The 17,302-nt window shown below is 38.6% G+C and overlaps 2 protein-coding genes across 2 annotated transcripts; both read right to left on the bottom strand.

Annotated features, from left to right (window-relative positions):
• Nucleotides 1-1,147: 1,147 nt before the first annotated feature.
• Nucleotides 1,148-4,428, bottom strand: LOC4347868 (thiol protease SEN102). The gene is made up of 3 exons (XM_015755208.3): nt 3,894-4,428; nt 2,190-2,572; nt 1,148-1,732 (listed from the first exon to the last, which is right to left on the bottom strand). Exons 1-3 carry the CDS (start codon nt 4,360-4,362, stop codon nt 1,475-1,477), a joined length of 1,110 nt encoding a protein of 369 aa, XP_015610694.1. The 5' UTR covers nt 4,363-4,428; the 3' UTR covers nt 1,148-1,474.
• Nucleotides 4,429-10,373: 5,945 nt separating this feature from the next.
• Nucleotides 10,374-13,411, bottom strand: LOC107276064 (thiol protease SEN102). Its single transcript, XM_015755871.3, has 4 exons — nt 12,922-13,411; nt 12,387-12,769; nt 12,084-12,245; nt 10,374-10,631 (listed from the first exon to the last, which is right to left on the bottom strand). Exons 1-4 carry the CDS (start codon nt 13,379-13,381, stop codon nt 10,374-10,376), a joined length of 1,263 nt encoding a protein of 420 aa, XP_015611357.2. The 5' UTR covers nt 13,382-13,411.
• Nucleotides 13,412-17,302: the final 3,891 nt, after the last annotated feature.

Consider the following 17,302-nt stretch of genomic DNA (forward strand, 5'->3'; position numbering starts at 1 on the left):
ATCATAGCACATAACAAAGAATCACATGCAGCCTTATAGCGCTTTGCAAAAAAACAAAAAATTAGATCGAAGGGGGTCGCCGCCAGCACACATATATCCAAATAAAAACAAAAAATTAGATCGAAGGGGGTCGCCGCCGCTGCCGCCGTCGCCGTCGCCGTCGTTGCCGAACCGCCGCCGTCGCCGTCGCTGTGGATCCGGTGGAGGGGAGAGCACCGCCGCCGCCGCCTCCCCTCCCGCTAGATCCGCCGGCGGCGGCGGCAGAGGGCACTCTCCGGTGGTGGGGGAGAGCGCCGCCGCCACCGTCGGTGGTGGGGGAGGACTCCACCGCCGCCGCCGCTCGCGGGAGGAGGGGCGCCGTCGCCGCCGCTCGCGGGGCGCCTCCCCACCCGCTAGATCCGCCGCCGGTGGTGGGGGAGGGTGCTACCGCCGCCGCTCGCGGGAGGAGGGGCGCCGTCGTCGTCGCCGCTGCTCGCGGGGCGCCTCCCCTCCCGCTAGATCCACCGCCGGTGGTGGGGGAGGATGCCGCCGACGCCGCCGTGGGTGGTGGGGGTGCCGCCGCCGCCGCCATCGGTGGTGGGGGAGGGGCGCCGTCGTCGCCGCCGCCGCTCGGGGGCGCGGAGGAGAGGGCGGCGAAGTGAGATGGGAGGGAGGGAAATGGGCTAGGGTTCCGCGGCTGAGAGGGAGTGGGTTTTGTTTCCCCACTATTGACGCTCGGCCGTCCGATCAAAACCCTAGAGATCGGACGGCCGGTGTCGTCCGGGCCGAAATCGGCCCAAGAGGGATCGAGAGTGAGGCCTCTTTTCCGGCCCAAGCCCAGGTTGCGGCCTGGGGGAGGAAAAGTGCGCCCGCGCATGCGCAAAAGGCCGTGGGCCGACCGGCATAGGTCGGAAATAAGTCTATTGTTGGTCCCTCGAGCCGAAAAAAAGAGAATAAGTACATTTTTAGTGCTCATTTTTTCAGAAGCATTACAATTATAGTTCTATTGAATATGTTTATTTCGAAGCAAACCTATAAGAAAGTATTTTCTTTCTTTTTCCAATTAAATAATTGTTAAATGATGTTTGTATTAATAAAATTAGCAATTAAGCTCTGAAAATTCCAATAAAATTCCAAAGAGCGTAACTAATTATGGAGAATTTAATAAAATTAAATTTAACCATGTCATTTTATTTAACCATGGAGAATGGAGAATTTTACTTGTAAATTTATTTAATTATACACATACCTACTTAAAAATACCAAATATTTCAGCGAATTTGTATTTTAATTAATTACATATTTTTCTGATCTGTAAACTTCCCGGTGCAACGCACGGGCACTTTTGCTAAACCAAACAACACTTTTGGTCAATATACACACTCTGTAATCACCCGGTGCAACGCACGGGCACTTTTGCTAGTATATATATATATGTAACCAGTAATCAACACGTAGGACACAGGTTTTCTTGATAATTTATTAAGCAAGTAGCTTAGTAGGAGTCGACAGCATCAACGACCATAGAGATTGCAGCGGTTTTCTTGATGGGGTACATGCCGTACAGGGCGATGCCACATAGCCCAGACTTCGCTGCAATGTCACGCTTCATCCGGATGTAACCCATCTCACCCCACCCTGTTCCCCACGAGTTCTTAACGATCCAGTACTTGGTGTTGTCCGGTGTCGCGCCATATCCCACCGCCAACACGGCATGGTTTATCGATGTCCCGCACGGGCCACTATACACACCCTGCATAATTAAAGTACGCCAACAACTTATTAATTACTACATCATTAGGATTTATTCTACATATTTAAAATTAAATAATTGAAATCTTCCATATGTGTCGGTTTCTTGAAGTACTATGGGCTTGTTTGGTACAGTTTCAGCTCTAGCTCCACATCTCTCAATGCTGGAGCTCAACCAAACAGTTTTAGCTCCACTTAAAATTAAAGCGGAGCTGGTGGAGCGCTTTCACAAAATAAATTAGAGATATAGAGCTGGGTGTTGGCTGCTCCACAATTCCACTCCAGACCCAACTCTTTGAGCTAAATTTTGGAATTGGAGCTCTTACCAAATATGGCTTATGTCATCTTAAAGAGGATGTATTCGTGGACACATATATATGTGCATAAGACGTGGTGTGTGTGCATCTTTAATACAACCAAAAAAATTTTCTGCTGATTTAGGTGCATCCATGGCTGACCTGTTTGTACAGCTGGAAGTTGCTGTTGGCCTCAATGAGCACAGAGACGGGCTGCTTGTACACGCTCTGCTTCAGTGCCACCTCGTTGGACGACGGAACCGACGCCGCGCCGTCCATCTTCACCACGGGCTTTCCGGCCACCGTCCGGCAGGCCAGCTTCTTGGCTTGGTAGGGCGGGTAGTAGGGAGGGTTGCCGCTCGCGTCCAGCGCGATCCCCTTCTTCACGGCGAACTCCGACAGGACCGTCGATGTGTACCCGCCGCCGCAGTCGCCGCCGCCGGAGCAGTCCAGCACCTGCTGCTCCGACAGCCGGAGCAGCTTCTTCGTCGCGATCGCGTAGGCGCTCTCCACCGCACCCACCGACGAGAAAGCCCAGCAGCTCCCTTTATTTAACTCATCAGTCAAACGTTTAGTTTTAGTTACACAAACCTTTCGAGGACAAAGTGGTAATTAATTAAGTACTACTTATTGTTAATCATATTTACTCCAAACTTTAAGAAATACGTTTCTCAAGATACTTTCTTTTATTGCATTACGTATACTAGCTAGATACATGTTTTATTTTTTTAAAATATTTAATTTACTTTCTGATCAAGTAAATAATCTATTATATTATTAAAGGAATAGAAAAAGGAGCCTCCATGTTCCCTTTTATAGCCTAGAAATTCCCACATTAATCGGAGAAAAAGAAAAAACAAAGTCCATATAGAAATATAATTAGGAAATAACTGAAATTCGGAATTAAAAAATAAGAAATATTAGAAGAGGGGACTAAAGTTCATATAGAAATACAATTAGTAAATAACTGAAATTCGGAATTAAAAAATAAGGAATATTAGAAGTAGAGTATAGAGTCCATGTAGAAATACAATTAGGAAATAACTGAAATTCGGAATTAAAAATAAGGAATATTAGAAGTATAGTATAGAGTCTATATAGGAATACAATTAGGAAATAACTGAAATTCGAAATTAAAATAAGGAATATTAGAAGTATAGTATAGAGTCCATATAGAAGTATAATTAGGAAATAACTGAAATTCGGAATTAAAAATAAGGAATATTAGAAGTAGAGTATAGAGTCCATATAGGAATTTAAAACTAACTAAAATTTGGAATAAACATAATAAAATTAAAAGTAGAGTTTAGAGTCCATATAAAAATACAATTTACAAATAACTAAAATTCGAAATTAAGAAAAACGTGGGAAGAAGAGTTTAAAGTCAATATAGGAATACAATTTAGAAGTAACTGAAATTTAAAATTAAAAATTAGTTTAGAGTCCACATAGAAACACAATTAGAAATAATAAAAATTCAAAAATAAAATAAATAATATTGGAAGAAGAGCATAGAGTCTATATAGAAATACAATTTACAGAAAATTCGGAATTAAAAAAATATTAAAAAAGAGTCAATATGGATAATTTACAAATAACTAAAATTTGATATTAAAAATAATTAATAACTAACACGTATATAAAATACAATATGAATATTACACATTAGTAGTTTTGTAAAGTTACTATAAAATTTAAAATTATGTTGTCATTTTAATATATTTAAATAATATAATGAGAAAACATACTATATGCTATTATATAAGAGAAAATATAATGATGCTAGCCGTGCAATCTGTGCGGGCCACCATGCTAGTTCGTCATAATAATTCATTCAAATTAAACGGGGCCTTAATTAGTTATTACCGCACGAGCCTTGATCCTTGACAGGAGTGACAACTCCGTGCTGTCTCCAGTCCCAAGCGGCAGGGACATCGCCGACCACCTCCTCCTCGGCCTCCGGAACGGAAGCCAAGGCGGCGGCGGCGTCAACCTTGGCGCCGGCGTACTTTGCGACGAACTCCTCGAGCGTCATGTCGGCGAACTTGTTGAGCCCGAGCTCGTAGGTCATACCTTCCTTCTTGTTGAACTCGCTGACATACCTGGCGTTCGCCTTGAACGCCTCGAACCTGCTCTCGATGTCGCCGCCGAGGTGCGACGACGACGAGGCGTACACGGCGCGCCACCTATCGTACAGATTCCACATGCTCTGCTCCGACTCCAGGTCCTCGTCGGTGAATGGCACGTCGTCGTCGTCGTGCGCCGCCGCCGTCACCGCCATGGCTGCCACCAGCAGAGCCAACAGCCCTACTGCCAATGGATTTTTCATCTCCATGTGTGTTAGCGCCTGTATCGTCTCTTAATTATTAGCTATTTCGCACCAGTGATTGTTGTTTCTTTCAATGATGGGGCACGCATCGGAGGCTGCCATTTTTATAGCTCGATCGCTAGCTAACAGGATCGCCATTAATTACCTACAAGTTGAGCTTGATTAAGGTGATACTCCTATGATATAAAATGTGTTGGAATTGTTCCTCCTCCTCCTCCATCACGACCGAGAATATTGATTGCATGTTCTTTTAAATATACATCACTTGTCTTTCTATAAATTTTAGATTAGGAGTTCTGTTAACTTGTAAGGTACTCGACCCACTTACCATTTTCCAAATACAGTTGACTCGCGCGCAATAATTCAATTTGACTCTCAAGTTCTTTTATAACAAATCCCTTAAGAAAAGGTCCGAACAAATTTTAAATGAGTACGTTTCTATCGTTGTTTGACATTTTTGCATTTACGTACTAAGCTAATTAATTCTAGTAATTGATGCTACATTTCAAACGAAAAAGAGCATGTATTCTTAGTCCATTACAAATTTTAGTTGCAGAGACCATGTCAATTAATGTCCAATTGTACGATGCTAGGGAAATATTCTTTAATTATATATAGATAGGTGACCACAGATTATTGATCGATAAGTTAACTATGAAGCAACAATTTAAGCTAGTGATAATCCAAGTTGATTTCTTGGTTTAGTTTTTAGCTCCTTGTGCTGCATATATGTTATAACTGCATAATCATATATATGCAAGTTCGTACTATTGTACACGCAGCAAGGTTAGTTGGGGAGGATATATATATATATATATATATATATAGATGTCGATATATCTCAGATTCTGTAGACGACGACGACCGCGAATTGATATATCCCATTTCAATTGGTCTCATCTTATTCGTACAAGCAATTCATCTCTATTTTCTTAAGATAATGGGGCCTACAATCTATTATATTATTAAAGGAATAGAAAAATGAGCCTCCACGTTCCCTTTTATGGCCTAGAAATTCCCACATTAATCGGAGAAAAAGAAAAAACAGAGTCCATATAGAAATACAATTAGGAAATAACTGAAATTCGGAATTAAAAAATAAGAAATATTAGAAGAGGGAACTAAAGTTCATATAGAAATACAATTAGTAAATAACTGAAATTCAGAATTAAAAAATAAGGAATATTAGAAGTAGAGTATAGAGTCCATGTAGAAATACAATTAGGAAATAACTGAAATTCGGAATTAAAAATAAGGAATATAAGAAGTATAGTATAGAGTCCATATAGGAATACAATTAGGAAATAACTGAAATTCGAAATTAAAATAAGGAATATTAGAAGTATAGTATAGAGTCCATATAGAAGTACAATTAGGAAATAACTGAAATTCGGAATTAAAAATAAGGAATATTAGAAGTAGAGTATAGAGTCCATATAGGAATTTAAAACTAACTAAAATTTGGAATAAACATAATAAAATTAAAAGTAGATTTTAGAGTCCATATAAAAATACAATTTACAAATAACTAAAATTCGAAATTAAGAAAAACGTGGGAAGAAGAGTTTAAAGTCAATATAGGAATACAATTTAGAAGTAACTGAAATTCAAAATTAAAAATTAGTTTAGAGTCCACATAGAAACACAATTAGAAATAATAAAAATTCAAAAATAAAATAAATAATATTGGAAGAAGAGCATAGAGTCTATATAGAAATACAATTTACAGAAAATTTGGAATTAAAAAAATATTAAAAAAGAGTCAATATGTATAATTTACAAATAACTAAAATTTGATATTAAAAATAATTAATAACTAACACGTATATAAAATACAATATGAATATTACACATTAGTAGTTTTGTAAAGTTACTACAAAATTTAAAATTATGTTGTCATTTTAATATATTTGAATAATATAATGGGAAAACATACTATATGCTATTATATAAGAGAAAATATAATGATGCTAGCCGCGCAATCTGTGCGGGCCACCATGCTAGTTTATATTTAATTTAAGTTTACTTTTACTCATTCAAATTGAAGAGAAGTGCGAGATCGAAATTAATTGGTTTGACCGACGACATTAAATTTCATAGTGAATCAGAAACGTCTACGCTTCGCTTATCGCAGGTTGGATGCTAGCTACCGACTGAATTTCTCATCTTCTTTGTTTTATTTGGGATAAGTCCATATTACCTCCCCTACCTCTTTGATTGCCTACAAAACACTCTTAAACTTGATTGCCTACTAAACACCCCTCATCTTTTGAAACCGTTCAAACAACACCCCCTTAAGTCAAAAATTAGTTGGTTTTCACCAACGTGGCAACTGACATGGCAATCTAGTCATCAAATATAGTATTATATACAACTATGGGCCTACCTCCTCTTTCTCTCATCTCATCTCTTTTCGACGTCAAGCTCAAGTTCCTCATCCCCGAGTCTCGCCTGTGCCAAATTCAATGTCCCCAAGCACCGCTGCAACCTTCCAATCGAGCTTGTGCTCTGCATCCCTGAGTGCACCACTTCTTTAAGCTTTGTCTTCGACGTGGTGCTCCTCGAGCACCGCTGCCCATAGCTCTGAGTGGAACCGCTGCTGCCCCACGCCTCTCTCCGGAGCTCATCTAGGCCCCAATCGGGAATTCCAAGCGGTGGTGTGGTGACTTTATGCAATGGAGCTCAAGGTAGTCTGGGCACTAAGGGAGCCCACGATGCGTGTAACTTGATGATCCGCAGCCTGAGCTCCACCCACCTCCACCTTTGCCTTGGCCTCGTTCTAGATCCGCAGCCCGAGCTCGAGAGGCAACATAGGCGACTGTGAGCTCCTTAACCTTAGTGCCATGCTCGGACTATCCTCCTTGCGGGGCTCCGCCAATCCCACAGCGAATGGGCAAAGCAAATACTCGTGGACAATCTCCTCCTCCCTCCATCTATATTAGTTCTCTATAACTCCCTCCAAACCAGAGTTGGCCTAGTTGCATCGAGCTCCCCATAGCCTCAACCTTGAGAAAGAAAGGAGTGACAGGGAGAAATTCTCTTCAGGAGTACCGTCGCTGATGCAAGCTCCTCCTTGAGGCTCGCCGATGAGCAGGCTCCTCCCCATCTGGTTCAGTGTGTCTTTGCGAGATCCGCTGATGCCGCTTGTATCTTCACTGGTCTTGACCGATGATTGTCTTGTTTCTGACCTCCGGTGCCGCCCTACACTTCCTACCCACCTCATCGTCATTAAGTGCGCTGGCCCGATAACTTGGCGAGCTTGGCCTCAACGCTACTCCTCTGCCTTCACTTGAGAGAGAGAGAGAGAGAGAGAGAAATGGAGCAAGAGAGAGAGAGGTCAGTAGAGGAAGAGAGAGCTGACATGTGTGCCTATGATAGGATTGAGTTCCTATTTGTACATGTGCCATCCTATGTGGAGTCTTATTGTACCAAAACCGGAGCGAAATTGCTAAGGGGGGTAATATGCCTAGTATTGATACTTTGAGGTGTTGAATACCGGTTTTAAACTCCGATGATGCATTTTAAACAAAGTGAATAGTTGAGGGGTTAAATTGGACTTATCTTTTTCTTAGGCACACTAGCTACATGCACTGACGCACTTATGCACATCAACTGGCATGTAGATCCCGTCAATATATACTATGTAAGTCATTAACTCGTATTCCCTCCGTTTCAGGTTATAAGACGTTTTAACTTTGGCCAAAATCAAACTGCTTTAAGTTTGACTAAATTTGTAGAAAAAAGTAATAACATTTTCAACTCAATACAAATTTATTATGAAAATATATTCAATTATTGATTTGATAAAACTAATTTAGTATTATAAATATTACTATATTTGTCTATAAACTTAATCAAACTTGAAATTTTTTCACTTTGACCAAAGTCAAAACGTCTTATAGCCTAAAACGGAGGGAATAGTATATATTGTATTCGCAATTTGGCATGCATCCCTATCATTGCACCGTACGGTCGCATTTCCACGCATATAACTATAATCATAGATATTTTTTTTAAAAAAAACTTTAGCATTGACAAATGACAATGTTATATTTTTTTTCTCTTGGTCGTCTCATTGTTTAGCTAAGGTGTAATGACAGTGTATTCCTAGTTTACGTGGAGACTGGGAGTACTTTACATGCATTTTCCTTGTCTACAAACAGTAGACATCAAGTGACGATGCTCCAACGAGTTAATCACATGGATAAGTTATTATAAGCTAGGCTATTATTTATTTGTGCAATCTGATTAATTAATACTCCCACCCTGTCTTACATGCATGTGATTATATAGTAACAAGTGAATATCGCGCGGATAGGTTTAAAATTCGGTGGACGATCGATCGATCGACCAGTGCGCTCTATACTATCGTTCAGTCGCTCTTATTTGTATGTAACTAGGCAGATATTCATATATATATACTTCCTATTTTGAATCGACACTTTTCATTCCTTTTTTTTTTGCGGGGACACATTTTTCATTCAATTCGCAGACAAAGAGATTGATTTCAATTGGTTAGTCCAAATTAAAACTAGCTAGAGCAAGCAACTGGAGTAGTGGATAGGATCAAGACGTACCTTCAGTGTTTTTTTTAGGCAACGCTCTGACTATTTTTTTCCCATATGCATGTACGTAAGCAGGGCATGCATACGTACGTCCTGTTAAGACGTTTTACACCTCTTCATAAGTTTACTTTTACTCAAACTAGTAAAGTAGACTCACTTAATTTATTATACAGTGATATTTATCTTTTTCTTATTCTACATATTAATCAACACATTTTAGATTGAAAAACTTATAGAACCTACGGTATTACTAATTTTGTCTCTCAATCCGGCCAGATCGATCCATGACTGGTCGAGCGAGCTGAACCGGAGGAACAGCCCACTTGACTGCTCGGCCTCCTTACTCATATCTTCTCCTCCGTCAGCCCAGCCCAACATATCTTAACCTCGATCTCATTCGGCCCAAATCTCAAGCCAACCCATGTCCATCGGCATCAACCAATATTTGTACTTATGGTCAAAAAAGTTTATTCTCCCTTATAATTACTACTCCAAATTAAGGATGTGTTTAGTTCCACGCTAAAATTGAAGAGCAATTTTACTGTTCTTGAGAAGGTATCATGAGGTACCAAATTTTACACTATTTTTTATACCTCATGGTATGTCATAGTACCTAGGTACCAAGAGGTACCAAATCTACAATAGAAAAAGTGATACCTCATAGTACTTCCTCAAAGACTATAAAATTGCTAAAAATTGAAAGTTTGAAGAAATTGGAACGATGTGACGGAAAAGTTGAAAATTTGTGTGTGTAGAAAAGTTTGATATGACGGAAAAGTTAAAAGTTTGAAGAAAAAAGTTGGAATCTAAACAGGGGCTAATATATAATGTATATATACATAATCTAAAAGGAAATCGTGTATGGGTCTTGTTGAACTCAAAATAATGGAGCTGTTTGTTCATCCGTTAAGGATTCCCTGTCCTCTTTTTTTAATGCCATCCAAATGTATTGTTTTATACAATGCCTATGTTATATATTTTTGTTGTAATTTGTATAAGCTTGAACTTTCATGTTGTGTAGTAACATATGCCATAATGATCTATCTTGTCACTTATTTTATATATTTTATATTAACTATTTGAATGAACTGCAGAATGAGGGGACATGAATTCCCTCGAGGGACAAAAAATAATTTCCTTCAAATGTTAAAATGTAGAAAACAACACATATAAATTAAAAGTTGAGCTTTATTACCTTCTCAAGCACACAGAAACATACAAATATATAAATGCGTACAACGAACACATCATTTTTAAACTAGACCCATGCATATATAAGTGTCCACTCTCTTTTTTTCATACTTGCACATATATTTATTTGTGCGGATGTGCATATTATATCATTTTATTTATTTAGTTATGAAAGTGTTCTCACTATATATGCGTATGTAAATATAATTTTCAACATCTAGAAAAGTCGTGTTCATGACAGTACGACCTCACTCGATGTTATTAGTAGGAGGTAACGACATCGACAACGCTAGAGATTGCAGCTGTTCTCTTAATGGGATACACGCCGTACATGGATATGCCACATAGCCCTTCCTTAGCTGCTATGTCACGCTTCATGCGGATGTAGCCACTCTCTCCCCATCTAGGACCCCACGAGTTCCTAGCAATCCAATAGTTGATGTTGTCCTGTGTCACGCCATACCCAACAGTTGTTACTGCATGGTTTACCGATGTCCCGCACGGTCCATTATACACACCCTGCATATAAATATATATGTTCATTATTGGTAGGTCACTAAAACTTTTTTTCATACAGAAATGGAGTTAAACAAACTGAAAACGAACTTAGATCTGCAAGGTTCACCTTACTGAAAAAGAAAATCCATTTTACATTTCCTCGTGAGTATAAAAATCATACCTAAACTTGAAAATCATACTTGTTCATCTATCCATAAATTTTTCCTACTATCTATTTTACCTTCTAGATACAAACCACAGATGTTTTTTAGCTAGCTAGACCTAGCTACAAGATATATGATGTAATCCAATTGGGGAAAAAAAAAAGTTGGTGCCGCCCACGATCCGTCTGCACATATCATTTCTGATTCAATTCCTCTTCTTCATCCTCCCCCTCACTATCAATTTCTGCCCAGTTCACCATCCATAGCATATATAGAGGGTGTGCGCTCTGTGTAACACTCTTGAAGTGGTGTTGTGGATACAAGAGCCGTGAAAAGGATTATATTGTTGGGGAGATGTTTTTTCTAAATTTCTTAAGGAGATATATGTACCCTTATTTTTATGCCATCAAATTAATTAACGGTCAATAAAACTATTAAAAAAATTATAGGATAGATCAATATAAAAGATATATCACTCCACACATAGACAGATTTAAATTCAAATCTATATAAGTTGAAATATGACTATAAATAGTGCATGCAAAAAATGTCATATTGATCTAGCTAGTTATATATCTCTTCTTAATTTTTTTTCTATTTTATTACTATATTTGGATGGCATGGACATTTCCTTAAGGGAACAAATCATTTTCCTCAGGGGAAGAAATCATTTTCCTTGTTGTTGCTTGCACTTGTAAGTTGTAACTACGTTCACAAGCCGTACATGCATGTAGTATAGATGTGCATAAGATTGCTTCCATTTGTATTGGAAACAAAACACACAGGTCATTATGTGAGAGAAGGGTCTATTCCCCACATACGTAGGGCCTGCAGGTCATGAGAATGTGAGACGATAACAAACTATGAAAAATACTACTGTAGGAGTAACTGAACTCATAATAACGAGAACTTTTATTTCTTCATATCAAGCACACCAACGCACACAGGCATGCATACACTGATGTATTGATTTATTCAAACTTGACCGATTCACAAACTCCTTTTTATTATAGTTTATGCATGTCTTTGTACACATGCGCGTGTGCTTAATATATACCATTATTTATTTACTTAAGCACATGGGTGTACCATAGGTAACCATAGTTACGACACACATTTGAGTACTCAAGAAAGGTGACAACACGTGTACTTATTATGCATGTGTATGTGAGTGGAGCTATATGATCTGTATTGGTTCGGTCGGTTAGTAGGAGGCGATGATAGTGGGAGGGTTTGCGGGGCAAGGACACTTCTTTGTAACGTATGTGGCATACGTGGTGATGCCACATAGACCCCCCGGGGTTCCCACGTCACGCTTCATACGGATGTAGCCACCCTCGCCCCAGCCTTTGCCCCACGAGTTCTTAACGATCCAGTATTTTGTCTTGTCCGGGGTAGTATTCACACCATAACCCACCACCACCACGCCATGGTTCAAGGGCGCCGTCTTGCAACGACCAGTGAATACACCCTGCGTATATATTTGCGCAATGCATCCAGGATGCACGTAAGGTTATTAAGTTCAGGATAACTTTCACCAATAAATTAAGTAGTATTAATTAATTTGCACCAATATAATATAATGTTTCAAGCACAAATATACGTATAGTACCTTTTTGTAGTGTTGCAAGTCGGCACTGGCGTCGATTCCCACGGAGATGGGCTGTTGGAAGACTTTGAGCAGCAGGGCGGCCTCGGTGTTGGCAACCGGCTTCACGGCGTCCACCTTCACGATCGGCGGCTTCCCTGCCACCGTCCTGCAGGCCAGCTTCTTGGCTTCGTAACCTGGGTAGTAGGGAAGCTTGCCGCATTGGTCCAAGGTGACCCCGTTCTTGACGATGTACTGCAGTGCCGCCCTAGGATCCCCGCCCTTGAGGCAGTCGCCGGTGTTGGAGCAGTCGAGCACCTGCTGCTCCGACAGCGTCAACAGGTTCCCCGTCATGATCGCGTTGATCCCCTCCACCGCCCCCACCGCCGAGAACACCCAGCAGCTCCCTTTATTATTTCATTCATTAAACCATATATATTAATATATATAAATAGGAAAAGTATTTTGGTCTCTCAATAGGATATATATCTGATCCCCTTATTATTCGCATCATAACACATGCATGCCAACTGAATAGTTATTAGGTATACATACGTACCACACTGTCCTTGGTCCTTGACGTCAGTCACGGCGCCATTCAGTCTCCAATCCCACGTCGCCGGGGGCACGCCGACGGGGAGCTCCTCGTCGGGAGAGGAAGTCGTAGCAGTAGCGAAGGCGGAGGCGTCCACCTTGACGCCGGTGTATTTGGCGGCGAACTCCTCGTAGGTGAGGTCGGAGAACTTGTTGAGGCCGAGCACGTAGGACATGCCCTTCGACTTCTGGTTGAACTCGTGGATATACCTGGCGTTCGCCTTGAACACCTCGAACCTGCTCTCCATGTCGGAGAGGTCCCGCGACGGCGCGTACACGGCGCGCCATCTCTCGTACAGGCTCCACATGCTCTCCTCCGTCTCCAGGTCCTTGTCCGTCAATGTCACGTCCTCCTCATCAGCCATCGCCATGGCTGCTGCTGCTGCCACCAGCAAAGCCAACACCACCACTAACTGCTTCCTCATCGATGTCTCTGTATAGTAGTAGTGGCTTAATTATTATTGTCTAGCTGCTGCAGTTGTTGTGTGCGTATTAATTCTCGATGGACGCGGCCACTATTTATAGATCGAGAGCTATACATCCATCGTCCATCGATCGATCGATGTAGAGTAAACCATAAGGTTGAGCAAGCTAGCTAGGCATGCAGTGGTTACTGGTTGTACTAGCTTACATGAGAACATGGATTATATTCATATATATTCTCAATCTCTATCATTACGTACTCACCATGCATCGTGTCTTAAAATATTTACCGCTTAAAGTCAAAACTCACAAAGATCACATATGTATGTCCTAACAAATAAGTTTGTGTAGACACTGCACAACTCATAATGGAATAATACAAAACCTTGGCAAACTATATATATATCAATACAAGCAAAGAGGTAGCATTATTGAACATACTGTCATGCTTCCTTAGAATACCAGTTGAATGTACATAAAGATATAACCTAGTAACCTACATATATAGCTAGGATTAAACAGTTCCCAATTACAAGAAACTTTATCTTTGCTGCAATACCAAAATCAACCTACACAGTGCACAACACAAATCAATTTTACAATGGGCTAGGCAATGGCCTAAAAATATGCAAACAGAACATTACAACATATGCCACAATTTATCCTTTGCTAAAATCACTTTCTTCTGTTAGGAACCACATAAAGATCTTGATTTTTATAGCCACCTTCAACTCCAGTAATATCATCTTGCAGATTATTTTTACATTCAAATTCGGTGTGGATATGAATATCATGGTTTGTGGCTAAACATACTTTTATGAAATAATTTGGTTCCATATATGCCAGTTCCGAGCTTAGATTTATCAAAAGATTAATTAACTTGGGTATCAGTTTTATATTGTACAACATCCATCAACCTCCATTGCATTTTTTTTTTGTTTTCCTTTTTTATTTTATTTTTCTGGAGGGATAAGTTATAGAGAAAAACGATGCTACTACTGATCTTCTTTTACCAAACAGACTGTTCCATCTTTAATTACCATGAGGTGTGAGTTCAAATTATTTCGATGGAATATAATCAACTCTTCGGAACTTTTAAGAATAAGTGGATCGTACGGTAATGGTATGAGAAAAATGGTGGTGCGATCTTTCTACAATATTAAAGTACACTTTAAGCTTTCGTGATGTTGTAGATTTGAATGGAGGAAAATATAACAAATCTCTAACAGCAAATTCGATCTACAAATTAAATGGAGGAAAATATAACAAATCTCTAACAGCAAATTCGACTGCACCTTTTTTTTGTCAGAGTTGTTATTTTTCTTCTCCATTTGAAATTTGCTAGATTGTTAAATATACATGCATTAATAAAATTTGAATTAAATATGTATAATTTTGAAGACCATGCATATGTCTATTTTCAAGAATATTTTATTTTCTTAACCAAGCTGGAGTAGTATTTTGTACTCCCTCCGTCCCAAAATAAGTGCAGTTTTGCACTATTCATGTTCAACGTTTGACCGTCCGTCTTATTTGAAAATTTTTTATGATTAGTATTTTTATTGCTATTAGATGATAAAACATGAATAGTACTTTATATGTGACTAAATATTTTTAATTTTTTCATAAATTTTTCAAATAAGACGGACGGTCAAACGTTGAACGTGAATAGTGCAAAACTGCACTTATTTTGGGACGGAGGTAGTAGCTAGCTGACCACACAGACTAATTAATACTAGATCAATACATGTGTAGCACTATACACCTCCGTATTTAAATATACGATTCTATCAATTTTATTCGATATTTGGTATGTAACGTTAACTACTGTTTTATATTAAATTAAATATAATGTATTAATGATAATATTTAACAAAATTATGTTATCGTAAATTAAAAGCACTTATAATAAAAAAAGCATATATGATTTGTATATTTTTAAACTATATTTTTAGAGAGCTATTGATGGTCCAAGTTCCGAAGAAAGATTGATCCAAAAAGTCAATAGGGGAGTATACTATATATGCAAGCAAGCAACAGCAGATTGTTTTTTTCCTTTGCAAAACCAAAGCTAGCAAGCAACACTTGGTACGGTGATAAATGCAACTTGATCGTCATGCATGGTTTACTTCTATGTTTTTTGGATAGACTATGGACTTACAAAGTTATAATCCCTCCGTCTCTAAATATTTGACACCGTTGATTTTTTTAAATATGTTTGACTCTTCGTCTTATTCAAAAACTTTTATAAAATATGTAAAACTATATGTATACATAAAAGTATATTTAACAATGAATCAAATTATAGGAAAAGAATTAATAATTATTTAAATTTTTAATAAGATGAAGGGTGTTTAAAAAAATCAACGGCGTCAAATATTTAGGGACGGAGGGAGTACATAATATTGCATAATCCACATGTATGTACGTAACAAGTTTATATATGGTAGCTGGTAATGAAGGATATGATCGGGACATATATGCTGATCGAATATTACTAATGTCGCGCACGGATATTACTGATGTCGACGATCGGTGCGCTCTAGACTATCGTTCAGTCGCTCTTATTTGTATGTAACTTGGCATTCATATATACTTATTCCTATCTCTCGTGTCCACATTTTTCATTCAATTTGCAGACAAATTAAGAGAGATTGATTTCAATAAGTTGGCCCAAATTAAAACTATTAGAGCATAAGCAAATGGAGTAGTGGATAGAATCGAGACGTACTCTTCAGTGTCGCTGGTTTGCATGACGCTCTGAGTATTTTCTTTTTTTTTTTTGAGTATTTTCTATTTCCATATGCACGTACGTAAGCAGGGCATATGCGTAGGTACATCCCGTACGTTAAGAGTACGCCTACAAATTAATCAATACATACTCCCTCCGTTTCAAAATATTTGACACCGTTGACTTTTTAGCACATGTTTGACCGTTCGTCTTATTAAAAAAATTGTAAAATATATAAAATATATATGTGTACATGAAAGTATATTTAACAATGAATCAAATGATATGAAAAGAATAAATAATTACTTAAATTTTTTGAATAAGACGAACGGTCAAACACGTACTAAAAAGTCAACGGTGTCAAACATTTTGAACGGAGGGAGTACATTTTAGATTGAAAAACATAAACCTACAGTATGAGAACATAAATTATATTACAAAATATTTCAAAACTTTGGATGCTACGACCAAGCTGAGTTTAATTTCTCTCTCCTTTCCTTTTCATGCACACGCACCTCCGTTGGTAGACATGCATGCAGATCCCGTCAATATATTCGTTTGCAAATCATTAAGTTGTAGTAGGAGTAATGAACGTAATAATTAATATATACTTCCTCCACATTTTAATGTATGACACCGTTGACTTTTTGACCAATGTTTGACCATTCGTTTTATTTAAAATTTTTGTGTAAATATAAAAAAATTTATATCATGCTTATCATGCTTAAAGAACATTTGATGATGAATCCAATCACAATAAAATAAATGATAATTACATAAATTTTTTAAATAAAATGAATGATCAAAGGTTGGATAAAAAACCAATGACATCATATATTAAAATATGGAGATAGTATAATATTTGCGCACATCGTTGTACCGTTACGACGTTCGTACGCAGACAGCTTATATTATTAACTAACCATGGACATGAGCTGAGGCGTGCACGAACAAGAGTTAATCACAAATAATTTTTTTTTGCGGGAAATAATCACAAATAGTTAAGGCAATTGATAATATGGTCTCACCGGCCGGATAATTTAAATAGCATTAATAAGCTATCAATTAGTCCAGAAGGTAATGCTTTGCGTACATATTATAAGAGGAAATCATGGTTAGCTTACATTCCTGCCTGCCCCCGCACACTATATTATTTGGGCCGGATAAAACAACATGCTGATATGCATGAGAC

The sequence above is a fragment of the Oryza sativa genome, chromosome 9 (assembly GCF_034140825.1).
Source record: "Oryza sativa Japonica Group chromosome 9, ASM3414082v1".
NCBI classification, from domain to species: Eukaryota; Viridiplantae; Streptophyta; class Magnoliopsida; order Poales; family Poaceae; genus Oryza; species Oryza sativa.

Bases quoted from the DNA above. Each gene is read 5' to 3' on its own strand.
- LOC4347868 (XM_015755208.3), bottom strand. From the start codon at position 4,362: ATGGAGATGAAAAATCCATTGGCAGTAGGGCTGTTGGCTCTGCTGGTG. The intron at 2,573-3,893 runs GTAATAACTAAT...AGTTAAATAAAG, and splicing joins CAAGGATCAAGGCTCGTGCG to GGAGCTGCTGGGCTTTCTCG. The intron at 1,733-2,189 runs GTCAGCCATGGA...TTAATTATGCAG, and splicing joins ACTTCCAGCTGTACAAACAG to GGTGTGTATAGTGGCCCGTG.
- LOC107276064 (XM_015755871.3), bottom strand. From the start codon at position 13,381: ATGAGGAAGCAGTTAGTGGTGGTGTTGGCTTTGCTGGTGGCAGCAGCA. The intron at 12,770-12,921 runs GTACGTATGTAT...GAAATAATAAAG, and splicing joins CAAGGACCAAGGACAGTGTG to GGAGCTGCTGGGTGTTCTCG. The intron at 12,246-12,386 runs GTACTATACGTA...ATATATACGCAG, and splicing joins ACTTGCAACACTACAAAAAG to GGTGTATTCACTGGTCGTTG.